We start from the raw sequence: 15,392 nt of genomic DNA, 5'->3' as shown, positions 1-15,392 counted from the left end.
ACATAATTCCCATCCCATTTAGAACAAAAATATGTGGAGGAGAAGAGAAAATCACTTGACCAAAAATAGGCAACCCCCTACCAAAAAACCCTCGAACTGAAATTTTTCAATCAAACAATCAACAAACAAGAGCTTTTATCATTTATAAGACTATCATGGCTTCTATGAAGGCAGTTATAAAGAAGTATGCATTACGGTACCAGCAGTGAAAATTCACTTTGTAGCTCACATTTTCACGCTACACTTGTCAGCTATAATGATACCATTATTCTTCGTAAGCAAATATTCTCTACAAATCTTACAATGAAAGAAACTACAGATACAAAGCAGAAAACTATTATGGATAAAAACTGAAACGAAATTCACAGAGCTGAGTGTGTTTGATTAGATGGAGTTATTCTGGGCTGGATTTTCCTATTCATTGCAGTCTGGTGGTAAAAATTACTTTCTCTCTTACAATTTACATGTACTTGTCAAAAATCAAGAGAGACATTAAGAGTACAAAATTTTCCCTTAAGATTGGAGGAGACTTTCCAATTGTTTACAAAGAAATTATCTTTGAAATTAATGACACAGACCCTTGCCATTTCTAACACAGTGTTCCTGTAAAATAAGATAAATAATAACAATACAAAACACAGAGCCTTACTCTGGACTGAGTTCTCACATGCCGATAAATGAGTCTTTGCCCGTTTAAACGAACAGTCATGTATATAGTTTCAGTAGACAAAAAACCAGAAACAGTTGTAAGAACGACAATGAAAATGTATTATGCAGTTTAAAGGCTCTTGCTAAGCATTACACTTACTTTATGGCTTCACACATATCCAGTCCCATTTTCACACAATTCTTGGCATGGTTAGGGAGAGATATAGGCAGTCCGGACACACAGTAGTAGCAGTCTCCTAAAATTTTTATTCTCATGCATTCATTCTCCTGAAAGAAGAAGTCACAGAATTTCAACTGCACTGCGCGTGTGCTAAGTTGCTTCACTTGTGTCCAACTCTTTGAGACCCTATGGACTGTAGCCCGCCAGGCTCCTCTGTCCATGGGATTCTCCAGGCAGGAATATTGGAGTTGGCTGCCATGCCCTCCTCCCTAGGGGATCTTCCTGACCCAGGGATTGAACCCCTGTCTCTTGCGTCTCCTCCATTGGCAGGAGAATTCTTTACCACTGTGCCAACCTGAGAAGCCGAAAACCAGTTCAGTTTCCCATAACTGCCCATCAAGACTGAGCCACCCTCACCCACACACCCCTTTACCAAAGCAGGAAGGATGAGGGCAAGGGGTGGGAGGGGAAGGCTGAGAGAGTGTTCTGGAATGAATTACACTTAGCAGAGAAATGTGAAGATAGGCCCATGCTTTGCAGTCTGAACATCCTCAAATACTGACAGTGAAATGAAACGTTCTGTGCAGAGTAGAAATTTTCAGGATAGAAAATGGTGATCAGAACACAATTGGAATTAGAACTGTATGTCATTTCCTACTATGTTCATGGTTTTCCTCACTTCTTTCAAAGCTGAAGTGAATTCTTGCCTGCAGACATGTAGCTTCTGATAAACATCACTACAGCATAATGCAGTATAATGGGCCACTATTCAACATTGCCAAATGATTTAAAACTTAATTCTGACCTTAGGTTAAACCACTTTAATATCAAGTTAGACGAACTCATTTTTCTTGGGTTGTATTTATATTACAATATTGAGATCAGTTTCATTCATATGCATCAATCCTACATCCATTTCTAACCTTTTCAACTAGCTTATAGACTCTTTACTCAAATTCAAAATAAATACATAGATAAAGAAGTACCAAGCACAGATTTTTTTCCCACTTCTTAACACACAGGCTTATGGATAAACTGAAAATATTTGAAATAATAAAATGAACGTAAGATCTTTTTGTTCTTAAAACATGCGTTAGATTTATGGAAGGTTTTCACATATTTCTCTCCCTGTCTCATAGAGAGCTTGTGTACTTCCATGCTTATCTACAGCACTGCAGAGGGCGTGTTAATAAATCTTGATAGCAATTTTATATAATAAAAAGGAAAAACATTGTTTATTAATCAGGTTCACCTCCCTGAGAGCTCAGTTGGTAAAGAATCTGCCTGCAGTGCAGGAGACCCTTCTTCGATCCCTGGGTTGGGAAGGTCCCCTGGAGAAGGGAAAGACTACCCACTCCAGCATTCTGGCCTGGAGAATTCCATGGACTATGTAGTCCATGGGGTTGCAAAGAGTCGGACATGACTGAGCGACTTTCACTTTCACTTCCTAAATATGTATTCTGAGTCTAGAAACAGTAAGATTAATAACAGTGAAATCTTGGTAGCCTTAACAAAGACCAGTTGACTGTATGGGATTATTTCGGGTCTCTCTATGGTGTTCTGTTGGTCTATATGTCTGTTCCTAGTATCCTACTGGTTTGAATTGTTGTAGCTGGAAGATATTTTGAAACCAGGAAGTATGAAGCCTCTAGCTTTGTTCTTCTTGCTCAAAATTGCTTTGGATATCTGTGGTCTTTTGTGATTCTATATAAATTTTAGGATTGATTTTTTTCTATTTCTGTAAAAACTGTATTGGGCTTTTGATTGGGATTGCATCGCATCTGTAGATGGCTTTGGGTACTATTTTAACAAGATTAATTCTTCCAACCCATGAATATGGAATATCTTTCTACTTATTTGTGCCTACTTACATTTCTTTCATCAGTGTTTTATAGTTTTTGGTGTGTAAGTCATTCACTTGCTTAGTTAGGGCTTCTCAGGTGGTGAAGTGGTAAAGAACTGCCTGCTAATGCAGGAGACATAGGAGATGTGAGTTTGATCCCTGGGTCAGGAAGATTCCCTGGAGTAGGAAATGACAACCCACTTCAGTATTCTAGCTGGTAAAATACCATGGCCAGAGGAGCCTTATGGGCTACAGTTGATGGGGTCATAAAGAATCAGACACGACAGAGTATATAGTCTGTTTAGTTAAGTTTATCCCTAAGTTTTTCATTCTTTTTGATGATAATGTAGATCGAATTGTTTCCTTAATTTTCTTTTGAGATACTTCATTGTTAGTGTATAGAAACACAACAGATTATTGTACACATACTTTGAATCCTGCAACTTTACTGAGTTTAATAGTACTAACAGATTTTTATGCTTCCCTCGTAGCTCAGTCGGTAAAGAATCTACCTGCAAGGCAGGAGACCCGGGTTCAGTCCCTGTGTCGGAAAGATCTCCTGGAGAAGGAAATGGCAACCCCCTCCAGTATTCTTGCCTGGAGAATCCCATGGACAGAGGAGCCTGGTGGGCTACAGTCCATGAGGTCACAAAGAGTCAGACACGACTTCACAACTAAACCACCAACCACTGCCACCAACAAATTTTTGTGAACTCTTTAAAGTTTTCTACATATAAGGTCATATTATATGCAAACAGTAATAATTTTACTACTTTTTGACTTGAATGCCTTTCTTTTTCTTGCCTAAGGCCTGTGTCAAGAACTTCCAGCACTATGTTGAAATGAACTGGTGAGAGCAGGTGTCCTTGTCTTCTCCTCAGTCTTAGAAGAAAAGGTGTGTTTTTCACTGCTGAATATGATGTTCACGGTGGGCTTTTCACATATAGCTTTATTGTGTTGAGCTGAGTTCCTTCTTATTAGTTGAGAGATTTTACTCATAAAAGGATGTTCAGTGTTGTCAAATGCTCTTTCTGCAATTGACTGAGATGATTATGTGTTTTTTATCCTTCATTATGTTAATGCAGTATGTATATATCTCATCAATTGATTTGCTCTGCCATCCAACTTGCATCCCAGAGATAAATCCCACTTGGTCATGGTATATGATTTTTTTTAATGTGCTGTTGAATTTGATTTATTAATTAAAATAAATTCTTCAGCACTCAGCCTTCTTTGAGCTTTTGGACTGTGATGTTGGAGAAGACTCTTAAGAGTCTCTTGGACTGCAAAGAGGTCCAACCAGTCCATCCTAAAGGAAATCAGTCTTGAATATTCATTAGAAGGGCTGATGCTGAGGCTGAAGCTCCAGTCCTTTGGCCACCTGATGCAAAAAGCCAACCCGTTAGAAAAGACTCTGATGCTGGGAAAGATTGAAGGAAGGAGGAGAAGGGGACGACAAAGGATGAGATGGTTGGATGGCATCACCGACTCAACAGAGATGAGTTTGAGCAAGCTCCGGGAGATAGTGAAGGACAGGGAAGCCTGGTGTGCTACCGTCCATGAGGTCGAAAAGAGTTGGACAGGACTCAGTGACTGAACAACAGCAATACCAGAGTGAAATAAGCCAGAAACAGAAAGACAAATGCTACATGATACCACGCATATGAGGAGTCTTATTGGTCAAACACAGAAACGGAGTGTAGAATGGTGGTTTCCAGGCCTGGGAGAGGGGGAAAGTGGGGAGGTGTTGGTCAAAGGGTAGAAAGTTCCAGTTATGCATGACGAGTAAGTCCTGGAGATCTACTGTACAGCACAGTGTCTGTAACTAACGATACTCTACTGTATACCTAGACACGGGCTGCAAAGGGAGATCTTAAGTGTGTTAATCACAAAATAATGATGACCATGATGATAATGATAATGATAATAAATTAAAAGGGCAAAATGAAGATCTGTAGGTGATAGATGATTATGGCATAGATTGTAGTGATGGTTTCAAGGGTGTATCCCTAAGGCTCAATAAGTTGTATGCATATTAAATATGTACAGGTTTTTGTAAGCCAACTATACCTCATTAAAGTGGTATGAGGTAAATGAGCAATGATGCTGAGTTCCTTAAAGTAATGTGCTTTTTGTGGCATTCACTCAATGGACTGAGCTGTTTGCTTACAAGGCTCTCTGATTCCATGATCTGAACTATGAGACATGAACTGATATCCAAAGCATGCTGCTCCTGTGACCAACAATGGGTGGACCAAGCTATCCTAGTCCAGACTCTGATATTGCCTGAACATTCCTTTGTTATAATCATCAGAGAGGAGCAGGAAACCACACTGATTACGTCTTCTGTGTGATATAAACTCAGTCCTCCTCAAATTCATATATTTAAATTCTAACCCCTGGTACCTGTAAATGTGACTTTATTTGGCAACAGGGTTATTGTAGACATAATTAACTAAGATAAGGTCATACAGGAGTAGAAACTGTTTCTCCCTCAGTCGTGTCCGACTCTGTATGACCACATGGACTGTAGCCCACCAGGCTCCTCTGTCCATGGGATTTTCCAGGCAAGAGTACTGGAGTGGGTTGCCATTTCCTGCTCCATACAGGAGTAGGGTGGGCCCCTAACCCTGTATGATTGGTGTCCTTATAAAGAGAAGTAATTTGGACACAGAGCTTTAAACACAGGGAAAAGGCCATCAGAACACTGGAACCTTGTCACCAGTCAAGACTGGAAAGTTTCTTCCTAACGTGTCACCAGGTAGGGCAGCAAAAATGACCTTTTATTAACTCAAACTTCCAAGATGTTATTTTTTAACAGATAATCTCTCTATGCTTTTATTTTGTTTAATAATCATTCATTGACAAGTATTTCCTTTCCCCTGCTTAGGTCACAAGGAACCAATAATTGGCAACATAGACAACTGGTTGCTCCTTCATGGAGAATATAGTCAAGATATTGTTTTCTTTTTTCTCCTAAAGATGAGCCCTCCCAACCCCAATGCAACCTTTTTCTTTGGTTTGGTAAATGAAGGAATCAGAGCTGTAGTCTCAGTGAATTGTTTGGAATCCCCAGTGAAATCGTCATTGTCAGTTGGGCAACATAAGGCATCTCATGGGGAGCTTGACCGAGGAGTGACTCTGTGAACATCTGAAAGCCAGATTTGTGCCTGGGAGCTTGGCTGGAATGTTCTCTATTGTTTAAGTGTGAGGGAAATTTCACCATGAACTGAACTTAGAACTAACTCTTCCTAATGTAAAAAATACATTTTGATAAGCATAATAAAGGATTTTTGTTGGGAACCATTCAAAGACAAAAATTAAGACCAGAAACATTTTATGAGACAGAAATAGAGGGCTAGCAAGAAAAAAATACCAATATTCCCACCAGAAATCTTAATCGTTCCAATAAATAAGTCAGGAGTGCAGTCTGGTATGGTTTTAAATCAGCTGTCATCATTTCTTCTCTGTGAAACTTCTCACAAATGAGCATATGAATGGTGAATACTGAGCTTATATCTCTGCAAGTGGCACAAGGGCCAATGGATGAAAATCAGACAGCAGTAAATAAGGCCTTAGGAAGAAGGGATGCATCCTGTCTTAAGGATTTTCCCAGCATGCCGCTTAACACTGTGAATATGTAAAGGTTACAACTGGAGAGGAAATTATGTTTCCAACTCATTGACATCAAAATGCCTAAAAAGAGAAGCTAAGAACAGCACAGTGCAGAGAGATGTGCAAATCAAGTCTCGTTATCTTGAATGTATTTATTATATGTGTGCTGAATTATATATAAGCCAGAGTCTTAAAAATAAATGAAAGCATATGCTAGTTATATGCTACAGCATTTTCTCTTTCCCAGTGTAGGTCTGAGACTTATCAGTGGCAAACAAGTCCAACAAATCTAAGATTCCTAAAGGATGCTTTTATGAAGAGGCAAAAAACTGGTAAGGACCAAAAAAAGGTAAGCCCAAATTTTATATATCCTGAAAACAGAAAGCAGTCACGAATACTCACCTTTGCAATTTGATCGAACTTTCCAAAGAGTTCATTCAGCATGTGGACGAGTTCTCCAGGCGAGCAGTCACTGGCCAGACGGGTGAACCCAACGATGTCCGCGTAGAGGATACTGTGGGAACAAGCCAAGGGGTGCATATTTGCAAGTTTATATTCGCTAAGAAAGCAATGGTAGTCTTTCCCATTAAAAGAGGACAATTTCTTACGTTTTGCATTTTTGCAAAACATCATTCCCCTGGGTATGGAATACATAAACATGTTGCTAAACTTTCCCATTAATTTTTTTGATGTTACATTTTTATAATTAAGATCGGGGAAGAAAGCCATGTGATCCAATTTCTCTATTCCAGTCCATTCTTACTGACAACACTTCTCCTCTCAGGGCCAGCTTATGTGGTCCTCATCCTGACAGTTCATTACAGTGTCATAATTCTGATATCAAAGGAATATGCTTCTGTTTGAACTGTTAAGTGATTTTATATTGTAAGTATTCCTAAGTAGAAGAAGCAAAATCATAAAAGTCAAATCCTGTTTTTTGATTGAAAGACAAAATTCTGGGTTCTTTACTAACTTCCAGGAAAGGAGATGCCTCTTCCTAAAGCTCAGAGCTGAGTTTGGGGGAAACATTAAACAAGGAAGGACACCAACTAAAGTCCAGTTACAGTAATAACAAGTACCATAAAGGGAAACAGTAGAATGCCATCAGAGTACTAGGGGTGGTAAGCTGAGCACCGAAGAATGGATGCTTTTGAACTGTGGAGTGGGAGAAGACTCTTGAGAGTCCTTTGGACTGCATGGAGATCCAACCAGTCCATCCTAAAGGAGATCAGTCCTGGGTGTTCATTGGAAGGACTGATGTTGAAGCTGAAGCTCTAATACTCTGGCCGCCTGATGCGAAGAGCTGACTCATTTGAAAAGACCCTGATGCTGGGAAAGATTGAAGCAGGAGAAGAAGGGGACAACAGAGGATGAGATGGTTGGATGGCATCACTGACCCAATGGACATGAGTCTGGGTAAACTCCGGGAGCTGGTGATGGATAGGGAGGCCTGGTGTGCTGCAGTCCATGGGGTCGCGAAGAGTCGGACACGACTGAGCAACTGAACTCTGAACTGAACTGAGGGCAAGTGAAGAATCTGGGACACAGTCACTAAGGAACTGACAGCACAGCTTCCCCTCATGGCATGTACAGCCTGGGGGGTAAATGCGAGATTCCTTAGAGTTTTGTATGCGTTTAGCTAACCTTGATGAATCAGGATAGAAGAACACAACACCTGCGTGTGCATTACAACTTTACCTACACAGCAACGTGCTTATGTTTTACATAAAGACCTATTATGTGTTCAGTTGTGTCTGACTCAGACCCCATGGACTGTAGCCCACCAGGCTCCTCTGTCCATGGGATTCTCCAAGCAAGAATACTGGAGTGGGTTGCCATTTCCTCCTCCAGGGGATCTTTCCCACTGGAAAGAAGTGGACTGAACCCACTTGTCTTGTATTTCCTGACTTGCCAGGTGGATTCTTTACCACTGTGCCACCTGGGAAACCCCGAAGACCTAATAAAGAAGCCTAAAATTGCTGCTGACAATTTGAGTTTCAGGTAATACATACAGTATGGTTTAAGATGGGCCATGAAACAAAAATAACTGTCAATTCACACTCATTAGGATAGTTTTTTTTTTTTTTTTAAAGAAAATAACAAGTGTTGCTGAGAATGTAGAGAAATTAGAACTAGTAAGCATCCTAGGGGAAATGTAAAATGGTATAGACACTACAGAAAAGAGTATGATGTTTCTTCAAAAAAATGAAACAGAATTACTGGATGAACTGACAATTCCACTGCTGGGTATACACCCCAAAGAACCCAAAGTAGGAACTCAGATATTTATATACCCATGCCCACACCCTGCCTCAGGATGAAAAGGCCATAGGTTTCAGATTTCTTTTAAAATTAATTGGTACTGCATGACATTTAAGCTTCTGTATTTTCAAGTTTTAAGTTATGTATTTACTTTAGGTGCTTCCCTCCTGGCTCAGACAGTAAAGACTGCCTGCAATGCAGGAGACTCAGGTCTGATCCCTGAGTTGGGAAGATCCTCTGGAGAAAGGAATGGCAAGCCATTCCAGTATTCTTGCTTGGAAAATTCCATGAACTGGGGGGAACCAGGTGGGCTATGGTCCACGGGGTCACAGAGTCAAACACGACTGAGCGACTAGCATTAACACTTTTATTTAGGATCCCAAATATATTTTCTGAATTTAAATTTGATTCAATCCTGCAAACATACTGTATGGTCTCTGAAAGCAGCTAAGCTGCTTCACCAACCCTTTGCCTTAGATTGTGTGGTAACTGGCTTCCAAGATGGCCCCAGTCATCCTTACCTCCCTTGTACTGTCCCTCCCCATAATGGCTAAGAGTGACTTGTGTAACTAATAGAATAGTTACACATTTCTGGCATAGCCAGAAATGACCTTCTATAAGAGACACTGCAACTTCTACCTGGCTCTCTCTTGGATCCTTCCCTCTGGGGAAGCAAGCGGCCATATTGTGAGGACACTCAAGCAACACGTGAAGAGGTCCAGTGATGAAGATCTGAGGCCTCCAGCCAACAGGAAGTTAACCTGCCCACCAGGTGAGAAGCCACATCCAGAGCATAGCCCCCAGCAGCCTGAAGCCTCATGGGGAAGTGTATGCCAGAACCACTTAAGATACTCCCAAACTCCAGCCCACAGAAACTGTGAGATGTCTATGTTCTTTAAAACCACTAAGTTTGGGAGTAATTTGTTACATAGAAATTGAGAAGATAGATATTATGCAGACTCTTTTATCAACTGCCTGAAATTGGTCGTGTCATCCGTTATTTTTGCAGGTCTAGGGTTCCTGAACTATATCACAACCACTTAGAGTCTGTGATCCTCTTTAGATACAGACATATTAATATTTATTTTTACACATTTTTAATACCAATAAGTGACTTAAAAATATTTCAGGAGATGGAAGGGCCATTCCTGATTTTCAGACAGTTAAGGCTAGAAAGAGCAATTTCTAGTAAAATACAACTTATCAGATACTAAAAATTTTTTTCTTTAATCATGCAGGCAAACATGCTTAAAAACCTAAAGGTAAGCTAGTGTTTTAAATAATTTCACTCATTAATATGTATGAATGTTCTCTCTCTGTGTTTATATAAATATATATATACATACACATACACATACACACACACATATATATATATATATATACACACATACACACTCATAGTTTATTATTCAAAAAAATGATGGGGACTTAAAAAAAAAATATTTACTCCTGATTCCTCATTGATATGCAACTTTTTTCTGTTATCTCCCTCTCAATAAACATTTCTTATTGTATATTAGCTCTTGTGTGCTTGGGCCACACCTCTTTCTAAAATTATGTGTCAAAATGAGATTTGTCTTAGCAATGCAGTTAAGCTACAGTTAGTGCTTCCCTGGTGGCTCAGATGGTAAAGAATCTGCCTGCAAAGCTGGATTTGATCCCTGGGTCGGGAAGATCCCCTGGATAAGGGAATGGCAACCAACTCCAATATTCTTGCCTGGAGAATTCCATGGACAAAGGAGCCTGGCCAGCTACAGTCCATGGGGTCGCACAGAGTCCGACACGACTGAGTGACTAACAGTTTCACTTTCATTTTAAGCTACAGTTAAATTTATTTCTTATTAATCAATTTCAGAAATCCTTGACCTGAAGTAATCGGACCTAAGGCAGCAACATGCAATGGAAAAAGTCTGGAGTTGGGGGCAAACAACCTGAGTTTGATTCTAGACGATGAGCTACACGTTTCAGCTTTGTCTGTGGTTGTTGTTAATAAACTGTTGAATGGAGGGGCGAGTGACCCTGACAACTAAAGGAGTAAGGTGATGAATGAGGCAGGCACAAGTTACTCACTGAGATAACCCAGCCAGAAGAGCAAGCGTCACTGCAATATAATGGAACAGGTGGAAGGACAGGCCTCCATGGAACTGGGATCAGAAACGGGTCGGCATGGAGGTGAGGACCAGAGTGCCTACGTCTGGAGGGGCCAGAGACCATGAGGAGAACGGGAGGGAACACCCACTCCAGACTGAAATGAGGGCCACCTGGCACCCGTCCAGAGCTCAAGGGAGAAGGCGTCCTACACGACCTCTCTCCTGACCACAGTTCCTTGTTAGTTTTCCAGTTACCGAGATGCCAGGAATGGCTCCCTGGGAAGCATATATGACTGCCACTCTTGGACCAGCTGTACTTTCACTGTAATTTAGTTAAGGTGCACGCTGGTCACCTACCATGCTGGTACTGGCCATACCCAGAGACCAACACCCCCCTACACACACACACATTCCTGATGGACAGCAGGACACCCAGCCTCCCTGGAAAGTGCTGGCTCCCTGAGATCCTGCTCCCGCCAAGCCCATCTTGAGGAACCAGGCCTTGTGCCTAGAGCCCACTGACTCTCTAATCTTACTGAGATACCGAGTCCTGGGTTCCTGGGACACAGGGAGATCTGGCCTGAGAGTTCCCAGAACGAAGGCCCCACCGGCCACTTCTCTCCCCTTTGTAATGGGTGGTCCCAAAACGCAACAAGTAGAAAGGACTGTTTTCTCATCTGGATGAGCGGGAGGCCCTCGCGCACGGGTAGGAGGAGTGGACACTATGCTTTGCGCCAAGATGGACACCTCCGAGGGCCACGTGACGCTGTCAGACGGGGACTTCCGGTGACGCACATCCGCCGCCGGCGTTGGGCTCCGCAGCTGGGATGACGGCGAGGCGTACCTGACGTTGGTGTGCCGCTTGACGTAGAGGTTGTGGAAGTTGTTGGTGTTCTCCATCTGGCCGGCTTTGGGGCCCTGCAGCCTCTGGATGATCTCAGCTTTCATCTCCATGGCTATGTGTGCCGGCAGCAAGGACAGCAGGAGCCGCTCCTGAAACCAGGGTGGAAGGAAGACAGAGATGTCACACCACCGAGGTCACAGCAAGGGCCGAATGAAACCGTCACGGAGCGGGGCCAAGCTGAGGACTCTAACAAGTTCAAACGCAGATGCTAGAGATAACATGTTAAAAAAAAATCCAATTTTCCAAGGTCAGAATGTGTTATTAGATTATTTATTGAGTTCTAAGCATATGTTCTGCAGTGCAAAGAAAAGGAAGGCATAGTTATTTCCCCAAGGATATTATTTATCTATTGTGATTTTAAAGGAGTGAAATGGAAATAATACGAAGATGCCAGAAACCAGTGGTCAGTCGGAGATAGAAGACTCTCATTTTGCCTACTTGTTCGCTTGAGAGATAAAGTACAAGCTATGTTGCACTTTTGAAAGTCAAGCAATATTCCACATTTCCTAAATAAGATAGTCACACATTTTCAAACATTTCATTTCCTCTGTGGTGATCATACAATCCTTTTTCGTGATTCTGAACTATTATAAAGACAGAGTCAGAAATATTAGTCTCTGAGAAAATGTCATCTATGAGAAACTATAGGTGGGTCACAAAGAAATGACAACATATAAGCCTTTCTTATTTTTTTAGTCTTTAAATTCAGTAAATGCTGTACATGATAGCATGCAATATTATACATGTTAATATGCATTTATTATACTTAGAATGGCACTTTTTCATTCCTTTTAAAGAAACTGTATTTTTTTTTGAGAAGAAGTATCACGGAAGGTCAACCTTTGAAAGTTGATATTTACTCTAGAGTACTTTAAACATAAATCTCATATAGAAAACACCACATATTCCTCCGGTATTGTGGATTCAGCTAGTGATATTCAGTGTGTATAAATGAGCACCTGTTGAGCAAAAGAGTTTCTCTTCTTCCACATTTTTCTCTTTAACAGATTTCTTTTTGGACAAAGTGGTGAGAGAGTAGAGGAGGGTGGGTGAAAGTGGGCTTTGCCCCCAGATGCACTGGCCCACATGTTTGTCCCCTGGATCCACCCACAGCACACGTCACTTTGGGATGGTTGGGAACTTTCATGATGGAGCAGAGGGGAGGCCAGAAGCACATCTTGATGTAGATGAAATGACCCTCACCACAGCCTATCCCCAGCCTGCTCCAGGAAAACACAGGTGCAAAGGCAACAGGAGACTCCGTTGCGGGCCTGTGTGAGGCCTCAGTGCGTGGTCGGGGGCGTCTCTCCATGAACTGGCATATCTGAGTGTCGGTCATCTGTTCTTTCCTTCCTTCACTCACCCAATCAGGAAACATCCATCACTGCCCACGGAACGCTGGACTCTCGATGAGTACTAATGCTAAACGCAAAGATGAAGGAGACGGTGTCTCCAGGAGCACAGCTGTCCGAGGAGACTAGGGCAGGCTGGTGTTTGGAGGCATCCACACACCTTGGAAAGCAGAAGGGAATAACAGAGCAGGAGCCCCTGCCACGCAGCACATGCTTGCAGAAGCTCTCTTTATGTGCCACATCAATATCAGAAAGAGTGTAGATAGTTCAGGCTTAGGGGAAAAGGATAGACCAGTCCCCATATTTTTTAGAAAAAAATTTTTTGAAGGGGTAGCGATACCACTAGATTTCATTGTGGACAGTGCCAATATAACCCCTTATGTGATTCCTTGCACTCACAGAGACCGGTGATGTGAAGGGCAGTTAAGTGGGGGGGCTTTTTTATTGTTTGATGTCTCAACTCCTAGGAGTTCCTGGAAAGTAGCATTTTCTCTGTAGTTATTTGCTGAATGAATGAATGCCCTGCAGTGCATTTTGTCTGGGGCATAATACAGAAAAATCCCATTTCAAAGTCCATGTTCATTGTTGGTGCTGCATATGGTAGAGACCTGGGTAGGCAGGGCTTGTGTTTCAAGATCAGATTAATGACCTTTTTAGTCATCAGTACTAGGCCTGGGCAAAATCTGGGTCAGCGATCTTCACCCAAAGGGAAATTTAACTATTCTGCAAAGCAAGGCAATGCTTATTTTGGGTTTTTCTCTCTGGCAGACAATGACACTGGGAGAAAGAGTGACTGCCTCTGGAGATACAAGAGGAGCCCCAACTTCACATCAGCAGATTGCACTCAAGGAGAAAGCGAACATTCAAAGTGTCTCCTGGTTGGAAAACCATTGGTAAACACCAGCAACCGCTTGAAGTTACATTTTGATTTGATTCCTGTTCTGAGCTTGAATTTCCTTCCATTATTCTCCAAGTTTCACTAATGACCTAACAATACAACAGCATCATGTTAGCTTAAAGGTGAGGAGGTGAATTCCAATTTTGGACTAAAGCAAAATTTTGAAAGAGCAGGAACCCTGTCCAATGGCGAGACCTCTCAGCATGCAGACAAGGGCCAAGATGAACAACAGCAGGATGACAGAGAATAACTGAATTCAATAATAGAAGAAGAAATCAAGTCATGTTTTGGTTTGTTAATAGAACAAGTGACCCCAGAAAAATGGAGCCACTTGGAACTCAGATTACCAAGAAATTACTAATGATGTGGAAAATGTTCAGTCGCTCAGTCATGTCCGACTCTTTGCAATCCCATGGACTACAGCACGCCAGGTTTCCCTGTTCATCACCATCTCCCGGGGCTTGCTCAAAGTCATGTCCATCGAGTTGGTGATGCCATCCTACACTCTCATCCTCTGTTATCCCCTTCTCCTCCTGCCCTCGATTTTCCCCAACATCAGGGTCTTTTCCAATGACATGAAAAATGGATATCCATATTTTAAAACTTAGAATAAAACCTGTATCCTTGTTACACACAAATCGAGAGTTCAAAACATTTGGCTGATGATCTAGTGTCTATACAAATCTGATCCCTCTTCTATCTCAGAACCCAACGAAAAGGTAGTGGGATTTATTTTTAAAATAAATGGAACTTTACTACCTTTTGTAATCTTACTACAAAGTAGAGCTATTCCATCATCTACTTGTCTTTTGCTACGCACCCATCAAATAAATGTAATTGCCTCTTACTTTCTTTTTTCTACATTTTGGCTTCCATGACCAACCAGATGGTTAGACATTTGGGAAGTCTGAAAGTCACAAAATACGTGATACATCCAAGGAAGTACTTAGATGATAGACTTTGCTTCTTCAAGTTTGGAACCAAGTTATGCTAATGTTGCCTTCACTCAACTCCATTTTGGTAGCTATTGAGCACACTGTATGTACTGAGTAACTCTGTATGGGATGGTCTCTGTTTCTCTATTTATTGATCACTGTATTGGATGAGGTCAAAATTGTATAAAGGAGTCATAATGTTCAAAATCTATTTAAACAAATAGAGGAAATCTAGGGAGAAAACTGTGGAATTGATGTCAACAAAGTCAGAAGACTCATCTGGTCATCCTCTAAGGCATGATGAAAGCAGACCCAGATGGGAGATGAAGGAGGCATGTTATTGTGTGTTAGTTGCTCAGTCGTGTCTAACTCTTTTGCGACCCAATGGACCCTGGCAGACTCCTCTGTTCATGGGATTCTCTGGGCAAGAATACTGGAGTGGGTTGCCATTCTCTTCTCTAGAGGATCTTCCTGACCCAGTAATAGAACTTGCGTCTCCTGCATTGTAGGCACATTCTTTACTGAGTCAGTCAGTTCAGTTCAGTTGCTCAGTTGTGTCCGACTCTTTGCAACCCCATGGACTGCAGCACGCCAGGCTTCCCTGGAGCTTACTCAAACTCATGTCCATCAAGTCAGGGATGCCATCCAACCATCTCATCCT

At 41.7% G+C, this 15,392-nt stretch overlaps 1 protein-coding gene across 1 annotated transcript in view; it reads right to left on the bottom strand.

Moving 5' to 3' along the window:
• The window catches only part of ADCY2 (adenylate cyclase 2), a 438,387-nt gene that overhangs the window by 131,495 nt on the left and 291,500 nt on the right, over nucleotides 1-15,392 (bottom strand). Inside the window, exons 5-7 of the mRNA XM_065905185.1 lie at nucleotides 11,487-11,635; nucleotides 6,690-6,801; nucleotides 809-936 (exon numbers count right to left, since the gene is read on the bottom strand). Of these exons, the coding sequence (XP_065761257.1) occupies nucleotides 809-936; nucleotides 6,690-6,801; nucleotides 11,487-11,635 (389 nt within the window). The remainder of the gene's footprint in view (nucleotides 1-808; nucleotides 937-6,689; nucleotides 6,802-11,486; nucleotides 11,636-15,392) is intronic.

Source organism: Muntiacus reevesi, chromosome 14 (genome assembly GCF_963930625.1).
Source record: "Muntiacus reevesi chromosome 14, mMunRee1.1, whole genome shotgun sequence".
In the NCBI taxonomy this organism is placed as follows: domain Eukaryota; kingdom Metazoa; phylum Chordata; class Mammalia; order Artiodactyla; family Cervidae; genus Muntiacus; species Muntiacus reevesi.
This window is presented reverse-complemented; position numbering and strand designations above follow the sequence as displayed.